Source organism: Calidris pugnax, unplaced genomic scaffold, assembly GCF_001431845.1.
Source record: "Calidris pugnax isolate Ruff unplaced genomic scaffold, ASM143184v1 scaffold32, whole genome shotgun sequence".
Lineage (NCBI taxonomy): Eukaryota > Metazoa > Chordata > Aves > Charadriiformes > Scolopacidae > Calidris > Calidris pugnax.
The window spans coordinates 9,636,625-9,652,366 of NW_015090783.1; the positions used below are offsets into that span (position 1 = coordinate 9,636,625).

General features: G+C 47.7%; 1 protein-coding gene across 5 annotated transcripts in view; it reads left to right on the forward strand.

The window, feature by feature from the left end:
• Nucleotides 1–15,742, forward strand: part of TAOK3 (TAO kinase 3) — a 108,439-nt gene that overhangs the window by 88,014 nt on the left and 4,683 nt on the right. For all 5 annotated transcript variants that reach the window (XM_014963936.1, XM_014963964.1, XM_014963974.1 and 2 more), the window contains 5 exons: nucleotides 1,980–2,114; nucleotides 10,382–10,618; nucleotides 11,534–11,662; nucleotides 12,292–12,495; nucleotides 15,186–15,425. In XM_014963936.1, the coding sequence (XP_014819422.1) occupies nucleotides 1,980–2,114; nucleotides 10,382–10,618; nucleotides 11,534–11,662; nucleotides 12,292–12,495; nucleotides 15,186–15,425 (945 nt within the window). The remainder of the gene's footprint in view (nucleotides 1–1,979; nucleotides 2,115–10,381; nucleotides 10,619–11,533; nucleotides 11,663–12,291; nucleotides 12,496–15,185; nucleotides 15,426–15,742) is intronic.

The following is a 15,742-nucleotide window of genomic DNA, read 5'->3' on the forward strand; positions in this document are numbered from 1 at the left end:
TCTCCCTCGGGTGGGAATGGAGGAGCTGGTGCAGGCTTGGTTCTGTGATGGTCTGGGTGGTTGTGTTCTCTCCGTGCAAAGGCAAGTGGAAGGTGAACGTGGAGTGTAAGTGCTCAAAATGAAGACTATGAGAAAAGATTTTGAGTTGAAAGGACTTTAAATCAACGTGTTGTTCAGTTCTTTATATCAGCATTTCTGTACCTGTTTGGCCTTTGCTTGAAATAATTTAGAGAGTCATATTGAACAAGGGGTACTGGTTTTAAACTGAAAGAGGGGAGATTTGGATCAGACATTAGGAAGAAAATTTCACTCTGAGGGTGGTGAGACCTTGGCCCAGGTTGCCCAGAGAAGCTGTGGCTGCCCCATCCCTGGAGGGGTTCAAGGGCAGGTTGGAGGGGGCTTGGAGCAACCTGGTCTGGTGGGAGGTGTCCCTGCCCAGGGCAGGGGGGTGGGTCTGGGTGATCTTTAAGGTCCCTTCCAACCCAAACCATTCTATGAATGTGTGTGGGTCCAGACTAGGAGCAGCTGGAAACTGAGGGCAGCAGAGAGGGAACCAAGTGTCTGCAGAGAGAGAAAGGAGCATCAGAATGACAACGGTGTCATTGTGGAGACGCTGCTCCGTGTCAGCTGGTTTCTCACCATAGGGCTTTCTGACCTTACTGGTGTCTGCTGTGACATGGCAGGGTGGCAAAGCCACCTCTGCTCACCTGCAGACACCTCGTGCACGGCAGCAGCCGTTCTCTGCAAGGGTTGGCGTCTTCTATTTGCCTTTTGACATAGGGACTTGCAGCCTTTATTTTGCACCCCTGACAGTGGGGAAACACGGTTTAATTTAGGATGAATCTCAGTTTTCCTTTGAGGTTTTTCTAGGAGCTGGGACTTGAGGATGAGAGGCACGGAGCTGTGGTAGATGGCAGCATGGCAGATGTGCCAGCGCTGGCTACCACGGCTGGTGCCCCAAGGAGCCCACTGCTGCTGGGCCAGCTGCCTGGAGGTGCCCGATGCCCAAAGGTTGCTCCCTCGTGAAGGGTGCAGTCACCATTTCAATTAATGAGATTGTGAGGGTATTTTTTGCCGGCTTTTCTGTCAAGGGTATCTCCTCTATGTGCCCAACAAGAGCTTTGCTCCATCGGAAAACTTGCCCGTGCCGTTTCGCGGATGCAATAGGGAGGTTGCACCGGGAACCATTTGTGCTAAAAACCTGTGAGCTGTTGCTTTAAAAGGGGGGAAAACAAAAAAAAAATAATAATCCTTTGTGGGCTGTGGAGAGAAAGTGCTAGAACTGTGCAGGATCATGACTGGAAAGCAGGATCCCTGAGCGGTGAGGGAGGCTTTCCTGGTCCTCCCCAGCCTGCCATGGGTTTAGCCGGGATGCTGGTCCTCCACGGCAGATAGCGAAGGGGAGACAAAGGAACCCCCACCGGGGACCGACCGCTCGGCCGAGGGAGTGAGGCACGATGTTGCTCTGAGCGTTAAAAGGGAACAGCACCTTCTTTGCTAGAGATGGAAATCACGTTTCCGACGGGATTGCTGGGTTGCAGTGCTTGAACCCGACCTTTCCGAGGAGTCCGATCGCTCCACGTCGCTTTACGCTTTGAGCCTGCCTTTCTGTTTTATTTGTTTGGTGGTTTTTTTTTTTATCCCTTTCTTTCTTTTTTTTTTTTATTGTTGGCACAAATATTAATACCGGAGGCTTAAAAAAAAAAAAAAAATTAAAAAATTAAATAAAAAAAAAAAAAAACCCCAAAGCGGGCAGCCCGCTGGCGATCAGCTGACGTGCCGCCGAACCCCAGCCTGCAATGTGTTGCTTATTCATTTTGTACGGTGGGAGCTGCCGGGGCTAGAGCCAGCTGAACTATGCCTCTCCTACAGCGGCGCTGGTGCAGACAGCGGGCTGAGAGACAGGCAGCCGCCGCCGCCGCCGCCGCGGGGAGAGCACAGCCGGACTTTCTCCTTCTTCTTTTTATCCGTTTCTGCAGGATCATGTATTTATAAGGGATGAGGTGGGCCACAGGGATCGCAGGCCTGAGGTGCGGCCTACCCAGTCAGTGCAGAATCAGGCCCTCCACTACCGGAACCGAGAGCGCTTTGCCACAATCAAATCAGCATCTTTGGTAAGCAGCCACCCCACCCCACCTCCCGCTCCCCTCGTCCTCCGCACCCGGGGCACCCTTATTTATCTTATTTTTATTCCCCCCCCACCCCCTCTTCTCCTAATTGATTTATTTGTGTGTGTGTGTGTGTTGGCATAGCAACTAGATATTGCACTGAAAAGGATTTTAGCTGTGCGAGATGTAAAATGTGCAGAATGCATTTAATTTCTGTGTGTGTTTCCAGTATATATTTCCTGTATAATATTTCCAGTATATGTACCCAGCCACTCTCCTGGATGAAGTTAATATAATCTCAAATCCCACCCACCCTCCTCTTCCCCCCCCTCCTTTTCCTACCGATCTCTTTTGTTAATATATTTATTTGCATGTGCATAAAGTGTGCCTGTGTGCTGGTGGGAAATAATGCTGAAATGCTACCGGGATGCAGATGGGGTTTGAAACAATAAGACTGCTGCTTCCCCGGCTGAGCCGCTTGCCTGGTTTTGGGTTTGTGCTGTGGGTTGTTGGTTGGTGGTTTTCTTTTTTTTTTTTTTTTCATTCATTCATTTATTTCAAGCAACTGTACCGTGACTGCATTTTTCAGCTTGATCCCTCGGCAGGATGGCTGGGTTGCGATAAGGGGGAGAGAGAGAGAGAGAGGGCTTACAGCGGGCTGTGGGCTTACAAAGAGGAGGGGGATGGGACGAATCCATCAAGATTTGTACTATTGCAAATGTGATTGCTGAGGATGCCTTTGTAGTAGGGAAAGGGGTGTGTGCCGGAAGAGTTAGTTGTCGTGCCGCCTCCCCCACCTCCCATCCGCACGGGCTGCGGGCGGTAGCCGCGGCTTTGAGGGAGAGGAGAGGGGGAAAAAATGGCCTTTCAAAGCTAAAATAAATGCAATCTGAAATATTTCAGCCGGCTGGTATTAGAGGTCAGATGGACGGGGAGCGTTAGGAAGTGCCCAGCGTTTGGCCACGGCACTTGCTCAGTGCTATGACATCATCCTAGACCAACCCCGAAATTACACCAGCGAGCCCTCCCCTTCTCGCTTCACCCTGCCCGAGCGGTGGGTTTTTTCCTGCTGTACCACCATTTCTTGATCCTCCCAGTCGCTTCCCGTTTCTACATGCACAAGACAGAGTGTGTGTGTGTGTGTGTGTGTGTGACCACAGCTAAAGGTTGCGAGTGGAAGGAAAAAGCAGCAGCAGTGCCAGTAGCCACAATTTCTCTGTGTGGTGGTTGCTGCTGCTGTTAAAATCTGAAATGATGCTGTGGCATTCAGACTTCTATCCAGATGCTTCATGGGCTGAGATTTGAGGGGAGCATCCCCATTCCATCTCTTGCCAGGTGTATTTCTGGGTACCATACCCCAAGTGTTCCCCAGGCCAGTGTCCCCTGCTCCCCCTTCCCTCCCTCCTCCTCCCCAATTTAAAGAGTGACCTAGAAATGTGTTCATTAGAGGACTTTGTGCAGCACACCTGACACAGGCAGCATCTCTGGTCTCCTGGAGACCCTCTGCCTTGTGAATTTTTCTTGTGTGTGTGTGTGCATGCACCCAGTGTAGTGCCAGCACTATTGCCTACACTGAGCAAATGAATGTAGGATCCAGTTAGGTTGGCTGGAGGGAAGAAATGATGAATGGCTCACTTATCATACTCCAGACATATTTACAATTTGATAAATAGATATGCATGTTGAATATATTCATATTCTCTTACTCCCTCTAGAAGGCTGCTGCACCTTCTGGCCTGCCTTCAGCAGCAGAGTCCATAACTCCTGTCTTCCTTCAATATGTCATCCCTGGGCTACTTGGGTGGCTTTGAAGATATTGCATGGCAAGGCCACCTTAGAAGCTGATGAAAGGTGTTGGTATGGACTGTGAGGTCTTCACAGACCTCTAAGCTCTGAGGAAGACAGCTAGTGTTCCAAGGTCACTCCTAAATCCCATGGCAGCCTCCTGTGGGGCTGGGACTGTGTCTGCCTTAATTCCTTAGTCACTTGGATCTGCTGAATCTCTCTGCTTCGGTGACCAAATGATAATAAAGATAAAATTAATGCAGGATGGGGAAGGTGGTAGGCTTTTTGGAGAACTTCTCTTTTTTTTGGTTTTCTGTGGAACATGCTCTGATCTGGAGCATGCCTGGGCTCCTGCTGGGAGAGTTTAGGGTGAGCAGTACATGGACAGCACAGTGTCTTTTGGGGGGAGAAGGAAATCCCACCAGTTAGCTCACTGGCCAGCAGACCTTTGGAAAAGCACATGGTAGCACGTGTCATGGAATAGCTCTGCTGTCCCCATCATATGCACACAAATCCCTCTCCCAGTATAGAGGAAAGTTCCCAAAGCACCACCTTGGTACTACAGGAGGTGTTAATGGTACTTAGCTTCTGGGGATCTACAGGGGGGGAAAGTCCCCCTGTGTTTACAACAGAAATATTTTGCTTCATTTGAGCTCATTCACCTTGTGATGGGCTTTCCTGCATTTCTACCTGTTCGTGTTCCAAAATGGCAATCTAGAAGACAAAAGGCTGACTTGAAACCTACGGCACAGCATGTAAAGAACGCCAGCGAACGTGCCTGGGTTTGAAGTGCCGGTGTGGCTGTCAGCACACTTCTTTTTGTCACCGTGCATTCGGTCACCACTCGGTGCCTGGATGATGTCAGTGGGCAGTGGCACTGAATGCTGCTGCTCTGCTGGCCAAGGGAAAACTTCTGTGCCCCCTTCTCTCCTGCTGAAATATCCGTGCAGAGGGCAAGGCCAACCACGTAGCTGATATGGGGACAACGACCTAAACGTGTCCGAAATTTGTAGTGGGAAATCAGAAATTCAGACTTCATTCATCTCTCTGTGTTGCTTTACTCTTTCAGTGGTATCTTAAAAAAATGAATCCTGTGTGAATGGGTGCTTGAGATTCCCTCAGTGTTAAAAACTAAGCAAACCAACGTGCTGTGATGGTTCCCTACCTTGCTGCTGCTGGCCATCAGCTGGTTTCTCAGCAACGGGGCACAGAAAGGTTATGCAGTTGAGAGCATCAGGTGGCCTATATTGCAGAGCATCAGAAGAAGGGAATTCTGACCCTAAATTCAATAATACGGGATGATATTTGGGTGTAAAAACTTCTCCTTGTGGGAGAAGTCCCACCTCCCAACATGAGCACCACCCCCCAATTAGAGAGGAACAGCACTGAGGCTGGGGAGGGGTGTGCATGTTGCTTCACAGCTGTTCCTGATGGTGGAGACCAGGGTCTTGGGCCCCCAAGTCCTTGTTATTCACCCTTAGACCAGGATATTGCAGGTGGGGGAAAGACTGACATTTCCAAAATGATGCTCTCAACCTGGAAGTTGGATCTCTTTCCAAAACCAAGCATAAGTCAGTGAGTGTAGGGGTTACAGGCAGGAGAACTGCATTAGACAGCTCTAACCTCCAGATGTCCCAGTGGTTTTAAGTGGGATTCCCTTGCCCCGTTGCTCTGCAAAAGCATCCTGTGAATGAGAAGGAAACTGGACAGACTCCCAGATAAAGTAGTGAAATGAGCTACCCCCAAAGAAATGGGTTAGAATATAACTCTCTAGTCTATTGGTGATGCTTTGATATTACTCAAGTTTAAAAAAACTACTGAAAAAAAGATATGAGCAAATGTGATTAAGAAAGCTGAAGGAGCTTACCTTTGGTCATAATTCAAGCAACAATTTTAATAGTCACTCTTTCTGGACTGCTTTTCTCTTTGGTCATTGTGTAGACCACCCCACCAAACCCCTTTTATTTTTTGCATGACACTCTTGTGGCTATAGTAACCGTCGCTCCCTTGCAACAGTGGTGGAAAATACCCTGTGTATTTCTGCTGTTGCAATGAAAGGTACTATCTGAAATGGACGTCAGGTACCTACTACATCTCCATATTATTTTGCAGACTATCAGTGGTCCGTAAATTAAAAGTTACAACAAGAAATCTGAGCCTTAAAAGACTTAGGCACAGCCTCAGAAAGCTGTGTTTAAAAAGAAGGGTAGAGGTTCTGCATGTTGGTAAGACTACACCTGTCAACATTTTCAAATGAAAGGTGTGTTTTAAATATGTGCAGAAATGCATCGGTGTGCGTTTCTGGATGTCTTTCATGCCTGACCCCTTAACACCCCTCCCGCCCCATGCATTTCCTTGATAGCTGCTTTTACAGTTTTCAAATGAAATTATCTAATAGTTAAAATTTCATAGAAAGATCAGTGTGAAACTCAATCGAAGGCGTTGGCATTCTCTTTGAAATCCAAATGCCAGCAAAAGAATTATGTGATCTCATCCTGGGTCTGCAAAGCCAAATGTCTGGGTCCGTGTGAGTAGCCTTCTCTGGATGTGACCATTAAAATGACACCAGGACAGTGTGACTCCAAAACCAGGGATGGTTACACGGTGGCTCTTCTCCTGCACCCTCTTCTGCTGAAGCAATGACATTTTATTCTGTATGGTTGAGTTTCTCCTAATGGACTCATCTGGCTGCTGCCTTCATAGATCTTTGCTCTGAAAATCCTGAACTTGTTCTTTCTCATCTCAAAGTTGTTCTCCTGCTCAGTTCTCTGCCTCGTCCAGCAAAGGGCAGCTCAGTATTTTGTTTGGTTATTGAGAGGTGAGAAGAACTGTCCCTGCGTTTGCCATCTTGGTTAAACGTTGTAGAAAAGGGAACTCTAAAGAGCTGCTGGTTTGGAGGAGAAGTTGTGAGCCCAACTTCCTTACGTAAAGCAAAAAAATCTTAGAGGGCTGAAAGAAAGTTTGGATTTTTATGGCACGTGAAATGCCTGTGGGAGTAGGTTGGAAAAAGCATCTCTCTTCTCAGTTCTGTGTCTGCCAAAGATGCAGAGAGATACGAATCTGAGAAAATGTCTCACCTTAATAAAAGCTGTCCCGTTTTACGCAGGTTTTTGGGTTCTGCTGGTGACCTGATTGATTATTGCCTGCTGCAGATAGAGCTTCAGGAAATGGCAGGTTTCTGCTTTAGAGGATCTTGACATTTTCTGGTTATGTGGAGAGCAAATTTTGCACTGACCAATTCAGTCATCATCTTTTTTTTCCCATCATAATCTATGGGTTTATGTTTGTGAAACACTTTGTGAAGTTCCAAGTGCCGTTGTCTAAGAACACCAGAAAGGTGATTACTGAAACTTCCCCAGATTCTCTTTTAAAAATGGTCGCTCAAGTGGCTCATTCATGAGGGGCTTCATTTTAAAAGCCATAATCCTTCGTTCATTGATGTGTTGACATGCTTGGTCTGAAGCGCTTCTCTGGTACAGAACTGGTCGTATTCAGTAACTAATGTTAACATTCATTGATGTGTTGTGTTTGGTCTGAAGCACTTCTCTGGTATGGAACTGGTCGTATTCAGTAACTAATGTTAACTTCTTCCAATTTCATCCATTCTCTGAGATCACCGTTTGGAGACCTTGTCTTCGAAGACGGGGTTCTGAAGAGCGTTGGTCTGAATTAGAGAGTATGGTGATAAATTAAGCCTTTAGCATGAGCGTGCAGACATTAAATCCACAGAATGTCCACCAAGTCTGGCCTTCTCCTCTTGTTTTGAGGAATGAAATGCTGCTTTTGGTTTCTTCCGACTTCTTAGTGTCTCATCTTCTGCTGTGACTGGAAGACTTTATTAGCTAGTGTTGTAATTATGTAATTTCATCCTATTATAGGGGATAAATACCCCAGAACAGATGTGAAACCTTTCAAAGGTGGAATTCTTGTCCTGGTGGAGACAAGCTGAGTGACACTGGAAACAGGAGCAGCAAAAAATAAGGATAAAGGTTTAATGTTTCTCACTGTAAATAAAACAAGTGCACATTCTAAATCTCATTGGAGATTAGACCAAAGGAGAGACTGGAAAAGTTGCAAGTGGATTCCTAGATCCCTTTTTTTCTTACGCTTTTGCTGTTTGCTTTGTTCTGCCAACTTCTTGGAACAGAGTGTGCTGTGCGGAACGTCCCACTGTTCCCAAAAAGGCTGGGCCTCAAAAATAGCACCTCCAGGAAGATCTCGTACTGCTGCGAGGCAGTTACCGTGTCTGTGTGTCCCCAACCAAGCCTGGTCTCTGCAAGTTGTATGTCATTTAACTTAGTAAATGGCATATGTGAGAAGCTGGGGTTTTGCCTGTCTTACCTGACGTGTGTCTCTCATAATTAACTTGGATGCCTTCTCAGAGAAACTTTCATTACCTGGAAGCTTCTGTCAGACATCTTATTCTTGCTCAACTTGACCGAAATATGCAAGTTCCTACAAGTGCTTACCAACTTCTGGAAAGTATAGCTGCTGTTGTTACACTTAACAAAACCAAAGCTTTTTTAACTACAGCAATACACAGGGCTAATACCGTGTTTGGGGTCACTTCTACAAGCTCACATACTCCTGGTACCTGGCTTGGGTCTGTTTCCTTACCTACTCTCCAGCATTTGAAGGCTGCTGTGTTACACCAGTTGCTGAGGCCTAAATAAATACTCAATCTAGTCTGCTTCAAAATAACAATCCCAAGATTTCTTGTGCCAGGAGGATGTGATTCATGCATTGCCACTTGCCTTGTAGTTGATGTTTGAGTTCACTAATGTGGTGAACCCACCATCATCACTTCCATCACTGTAGTCAGACTGGTTCTTTGTTTTCTTTGCAATTATATATTTTGTTTTCTCGCTGGGGTTGTCTTTGGATGGGATGGGGGGACAGCAGAGACCGTCCATTTCAGGAGCTTCATCCTTTTGTGTCTCATTCCTATTCCCAAACTCTGGCTCAAATTTTCTTGGTTGGTAACTATTTACTGTAAATTGTTGCTCATCTGTTTGAAGGTGAAGGCTTTGGAAGGCTCTTCCTAACCTCTTCTTCACACCCCTCCCAAATGTTGGTAGTCATTTGAGCTGAGGCAGGTGGCAGTGTGCTGTCTGCCTTGGCTGACACATCAGTGGTGGTGTTAAACTTGTTGATTTTGGAGCTCTGACTCCATCACTGCTTCCTGTCAGCTACTAGTCCTGAAGCACAGGGCTGCTGGCACGTGGGCTTGGTTTGTCACTTGGTAAAGCAGCTGCTCTTCTGTTGAACCTGAGCCATCTCAGGACTGTAGGTTCATCTTGTCCTATGTCTTTGAGCCTCCTCGGGTCTGTAGGTGCGTCCCATCCTACATCTGAACTTGCTTTGAAGATCTCTGAAAAATAGCCTTCAAATGATATTGGGTGCCAGTTCTTTCTCTTGACTTCCATGGAGAAGGCTGGGCTCTTGCAGGCTGCAGGAAGGACTGTAGGTTCATAAAGCTTCAATGGTCACCTTCAAAGGGCTGAGCTCTTTGCCTCATCCTTAAGCTCTTCACTTCATCCTTGTTAAGTGTGAAAGGGAGAGGTCTCCTGGGACAGAATCAGGGCGTGCAGCTCCACACGTGTAGTAAGGGCTCCAGCTTTTGGCTCCCAGGTCTATCATAAAATATCAGCAGAACTTCATATATGACGTTCCTGAGGCTGTATTAAAAACTAAAAATATCGGTCTTGGACACTTTTTTCCTTTGAAATGGAAGCCTTACCATTTGCATTTTCTTCTAAAAATTTTTGGCACACCTTACTGGAGTTTTTTTCCTCCTTTCACATGGATGCACTTAGGCATGGAAATGAATGTAGAACTTGTGAGTTTGTTTCAGCTGAGCAGGGTTTAAAATCTGCTTAGACCATCTGATGAATCGTGTTAAGAGCACACAGTTCCAGAACAGTGTTCCCTTGTTAGAAAACTTTCAGTTCCGGGAGGGAATGAGCTTGGGCTGCCATCCTCTGGAACTTTAAGAAGAAATTTTGCAGGAGGCTACTCCTTGCAGAAGATATATGTATGAAGGGACTGAACTGGAACTGTGGTGACTTTGGGAGGAAGGAAAGGATGGATGGGTAGTGGGGTTTCTAAAATGGATGCCATCTTATAAGTCCACATCACCCTCGTGATTTAAGTCCTGTGTCTGAAGAAGGTTGTTCCAGCAGCTGCTTTGTTTCCAGAAGTAACCTGCTGTTTTCTTTATTCGTAACGTGACATTTTTCTGCTGTGTCACTGAAAACACATAAAAGTCTCATTAAAGATGGGGCGGAAAAACAGGAGAGAGAAATCTTATGGCTTGATTTGTGATATTAAGCAACAGCCCACTCTGAAACCTGGAACAGCATTCCCTGAAAGTTAATTTTGAAGAGTACAGCAAAGCGGGGCCTGGGTTACAGGTAAGCTGCTAGTATGGAGGCAGGTTGTCCACAAAAAAGATCATTTAATGCTTCTTCCCCTTTCCTTGACATCAGGTTACAAGACAGATCCATGAGCATGAGCAGGAGAACGAGTTGCGGGAACAGATGTCAGGATATAAGCGGATGCGGCGCCAGCACCAGAAGCAGCTGATCGCCCTGGAAAACAAGTTGAAGGCCGAGATGGACGAGCACCGCCTCAAGCTGCAGAAGGAGGTGGAGACACATGCCAACAACTCGTCCATTGAGCTGGAGAAGCTGGCCAAGAAGCAAGTGGCTGTGATGGAGAAAGAGGTGAGTAGAGTCATGGGCTCTATGAGAAGATCGGAGGGAGAGGTGTGTCCCAGAACTCTAGGAGAAAGCTGTGGAAGTGCTGCTTAAATCCCATGTTCTTACGTGCACTGTGTGGTCAGTTTTGTGAAAGAGCTTCCCAGCTACAAGTTGAGGTTGTCCAGAGAAGCTGTGGCTGCCCCATCCCTACAGGGGTCCAAGGCCGGGCTGGATGGGGCTTTGGGCAACCTGGTCTGGTGGGAGGTGTCCCTTCCCAGGGCAGGGGGTGGGACTCAATGATCTTTAAAGTCCCTTCCAACCCAAACCATTCCAGGATTCTATGATATGGTGGGCTCTCCATTGGCATCAACCAGGTGTCCAAGAGGTGTCCAAGGCTGGGCTGGATGGGGCTTTGGGCAACCTGGTCTGGTGGGAGGTGTCCCTTCCCAGGGCAGGGGGTGGGACTCAATGGTCTTTAAGGTTCCTTCCAACCCAAACCATTCCAAGATTCTATGATATGGTGGGCCCTCCATTGGCATCAACCAGTAGTCGCTACTGACAGCCAGCTCAAAGAGGTGGACAAACTCTGTGGAGACCTTAGAGGGGGGTTTCTTCCTCACATCTGGGGCAGTGACAAAGCTGGTGCTCAGTCTGTTCAAAAGCCAACACGTTCATCCATACGGTAAACCGGTGGGATTTTACCCTCTGGGGTGCTTTTGGTGGAGAGGGAGAGAGCACGAGGAAGCTCTTAAATGTATTGTGGGCATCGTGGGGGTTTTGAACAAGAAGATTTCATGTGACTGAACGCTCATGGCTTTGTCTAACACAGTGATGGGAGAATGACAGGCCAAAAATGGCACAACAGAAGGCTGATTTGTGCTGGATTCAGTACCTGCTCCCTCACCCTTCAGTGTTTTTTTTCCTCTCTGTGCCTTGCAGGCAAAGGCAGCTGCAGCAGATGAAAAGAAATTCCAGCAACAGATTTTGGCTCAGCAAAAGAAAGACCTGGCGACCTTTTTAGAAAGTCAGAAGAAACAATACAAGCTTTGCAAGGAAAAGATTAAAGAGGCAAGAAACCATCATTTTCAGGGCTGAAGGGGTGTGGAATGAACAAGAACTAGACTTCAGTTTTGATAAACCTGGGCCAGCCCAGGGGTTTAAGGGACACTGTCGTGCTTGGAAGCAGATTTAGATTCTCAGTAAACTTTGAGGAACTGGGAGCATCAGGCAGCATTTCTAGAATAATCACTGAGGGTGCCAGAGGTGCCTTCAAGATGGGCTGTAGAGCAGAATCTTTGAAACCAAGGGGGATGAGGGAAAAGGGGGCTTCAGAGAGAATTCTTTTTCCCCTTTTTCCTTTGGTTGTGGGGGTTTTTTTGGCTAAAGCTGTTAACTCATCAGAGCAGCCATTTAGATGTCACTTGACTAAAAGCCCTGTGATCGCTTACATGAATCAGAAAAAGTAGTAACTTCGTATATAGCTGATCTATCCCAAATTGCCTGACTGAAGTACAGTGTCCCCACCGCATCGCAAAATCATTTGCTGCTAAGAATGTAGAGGTGAGAAAATTTTGGTGAGGACTTTGGTGTCATTTTGTGGACTGAATGGCAGAGGGTAGCAAGTGACTGAAGGTCCTCCAGGTCCCATGTTGCTGTGGTTCTAAGGGAAGTCTTGCTTTGCCCCTGTGCGCACGCAGGAAATGAATGAGGACCACAGCACGCCCAAGAAAGAGAAGCAAGAAAGAATATCCAAACATAAAGAGAACCTGCAGCACACACAGGCTGAAGAGGAGGCCCACCTTCTCAGCCAGCAGAGACTCTACTACGACAAAAACTGCCGTTTCTTCAAGAGAAAAACGATGATCAAGAAGCACGAGATGGAGCAGCAGAACATTCGGGAGGTACGACGCCCTTCGTGTCCTTTCCCAAGTGGTTCCTTAATTGTTCAGGCTTTGTGTCTGTAAAACAGTTAGATGGGGGGGTGTTAGATCTTCACGTTTCCTGTTGCTGAACAGAATTGAGAAAAATACAGTATTTTTTCAGAAAGGTATTTTGGGGAATAGTTTTCCCCACAGTTGTAGCTGCTTTTATTAATTGAGGAGGGGTAGCATTATTGACTCACAGATAGAAACGTTACATGGGCCACCCATTCTGGGTCAGGTGCCTTGTCTGAGCCCCTAGGTGTTAGATTTTGGGGGGTCTTGTTGGGCTCCTTTCAGAGCACGGGGTGGTTTGTGCCATGTTGAGTGCCAGGGCCACCTGTGGGACAGCTGGGATGTGGCTGAGAGGGCATCACATGAGGATGAAATATGTGTAATTAACCTTAAAAGAACAACATTAAGGTTGCAGAATGAAATGTTATAAATGTAAGAAACACAAAAATTCAGTCCTCTCTTGTGTCTGCATTCTGGTGGTCTCCAGATAATCAGATGTTGCTTTTCCACTTGGCTCTGTTCAAATTAGTGCACAGAATGGGTGATGCTTCATTAGTGAGAAGCTATTCAACAGCCTGGCTTTCCTCCTTCCTTATTAACCCCCTGAATGTCCCAAAAGGCACCTTGCTTTTAGGTGCGTTGTCCCCCCCTCGCTGGCACTCAGCTCTGTGGTCTCCATGCAGATTGTGGTTGAGGTGGGGGGAGGCAGCAAAATGGGAGGCCTTGGAAAAGCAAACAGGTTTTGGGGAGGCAGGAGGCAGGGTGATGGGCTGGGTGAGCTGCAGGAAGCAGGGGCAGGAGGTGGAAACAGTGAGGAGGGCTTGGTGGATGGGTGATGCTTCATTAGTGAGAAGCTATTCAACAGCCTGGCTTTCCTCCTTCCTTATTAACCCCGCCTTACAGGCTGCCTGTGGTCAAATGCCACTTTGGAGAAAGAACTATTAATTTTACATTTTTCTGTGATCATCATTATAGTATCTGAATTCTTCATGAATGTTAATCTTGGATAAAGACTATCAGATGAGAAGTTATTTTAGTAAAGGCTGAGAGTGAGTGAGTGCGTGCTCAAAAATTTCTAATAATCATGTACTTAGTCCACAACTGTCAAATTTTGCAGCATATTTAACTTTGTCCTGTATTTTACCTGTTGGGAGCTTTGCTTGACTCCAGATGTGCCGGGGCGACTCAGGTGACATCGGACATCTCAGCTTGGGCACCCTGAAAATGAATGACACTGAAAAATCAGATTTGGGCACCCTTGTCACAGTGTATGAGCTGTGTGGCCGGGATGAGACCAGAATTCAGTTGCCTAGTGTGGTATTTTAACCAGGAAACACTCCTCTGAGCTCCTGCATTTAAGCTTTTGAGACCTAATTTTCAGAATGATCCAAGAGTTTATTTCCTGAAGAGTAATGTCCCCACTAACTAGTTAAGTGGGAAGGTGTTTGAGAGAAGTGGAGAGACACTGTAGGACCTGCAGTGGGGACGAGGGAGGCTCTACTGCCCTGTCCAGGGCGCACCAGTAGATCTCATTTTTCATCTGGGCTGTCACAGCACAAGTTTTGCTTAAATGTAAATATGTACATCATCCTCATGGCCAAGAACGTGGGGACAAGACCTGGCCCTGTTCTCCTTCCCCATCCTCCCAGCTTAAACCTCTCCCAGTGCCAGCAGCCAAAGGGGCTGAAGTGCAGTAGAGAATTACAACAGGATTACAAGCAACAACTCAGAATAATTAGATTATTTTTTTTTTTGCTTCTGCTGCAGAAACTCGTTAGAGTGAGTACCCAGCTGGGCCCCCCCCCGTGCTGGGCAGCGTGTGTAGGTGTGTAGAGTGAGCAGCCCCCGCTGTGCCCCGTCTCAGCCACCAGTCTGTAAACCCCAGAGCTGAGATGGAGGTACCCGCAGCCCATCTGTGAAGGTCACCACGTAGCAGCAAGGGGTACAGCTGTAACTGCTGCGTGGCTGAGCTGGATCCAGCTCCCTGCTCCACAGGTTGCTGCTGATACCTCGAGACAAAAACAGTCAAAACCAGGGAGAGAATCCCCTGTCTTTCCCTTCCTCGGCTTGTAACTCAGCGAAGGTTTTCCTGGACTGCAGGAATTCTTGTGTGCAGGTTGTAAAATTGTGAGAGGCTTGGGCTGTACCCTCATTTTTTAAAAAAAGTGCTGCTTCTGGGCCCAAAACCCACCTGTACACAGTGGTAAACTAAATTCTTTGTCTTACCTGATGTGTGTGGGAGCCGTTCAGCTCTGCTCTGGCCATTCTGGAATTAGGGATGCGTGAGGAGCCTCATCTCCCCGGGTCTCAGGGTAATTAAAACCAGGTAAATAAGAGCCCCTGATTCTATCAGTCACCCCAGCCCAGACCCCCCCCCCCACACTCGCACCACCCCGGTGTTCCCAGTGCCACCTGCTGGGGACTCCCTGAGCCAGGAGCTGCCAGAGGAGCAGGTTGTGGAGAGAGGGATGGATGGATGTATAGATGGATGGATGGATGCTTGGTGGCTGCTCCGTTAGCGTTCCCATCGTGCTGCTGGGTTTGTCTTTCCTTGTGGCACATGGAAGTCCTTGATGCAAACTCCCTGCGGGTCTCGGGGCAGAGAGAATCGTTCCTCAGCTGTTGCCTTGTGCTCTCTCTGCTCCCCTCTCCTGCAGGAGTTGAACAAGAAGCGGACCCAGAAGGAAATGGAGCACGCCATGCTGATCCGGCACGACGAGTCGACGCGCGAGCTGGAGTACAGGCAGCTGCACACGCTGCAGAAGCTGCGGATGGACCTGATCCGGCTGCAGCACCAGACTGAGCTGGAGAACCAGCTGGAATACAACAAGCGGCGGGAGCGGGAGCTGCACAGGAAGCATTTCATGGAGCTCCGGCAGCAACCAAAGAACCTGAAGGTGCTTGGGAGCTTTCCTTCCTCCTCTCCCACCCTCTGTCCTGCTGGGCAGGCTGCTTGGTGGCCTCCCCCATGCAGCATCTGTGCTGTAGAGCCACCGTTCTCCACCAGTGGACCCCTCTCCTTTGCGCTGGGCTGCTCTAGTATCAGGAAGTTGGAGGCTTATGTAGCAAAGAGCTCATTGAGGATACACTGTAGAGAGGTTGGTGCTGGTCTCTTCTCGCAGGTAATTAGTGACAGAACGAGAGGGAACGGCTTCAAGCTCCAACAGGGGAGGTTTAGACTGAACATTAGGAAGGAATTTTTCACAGAAAGAGT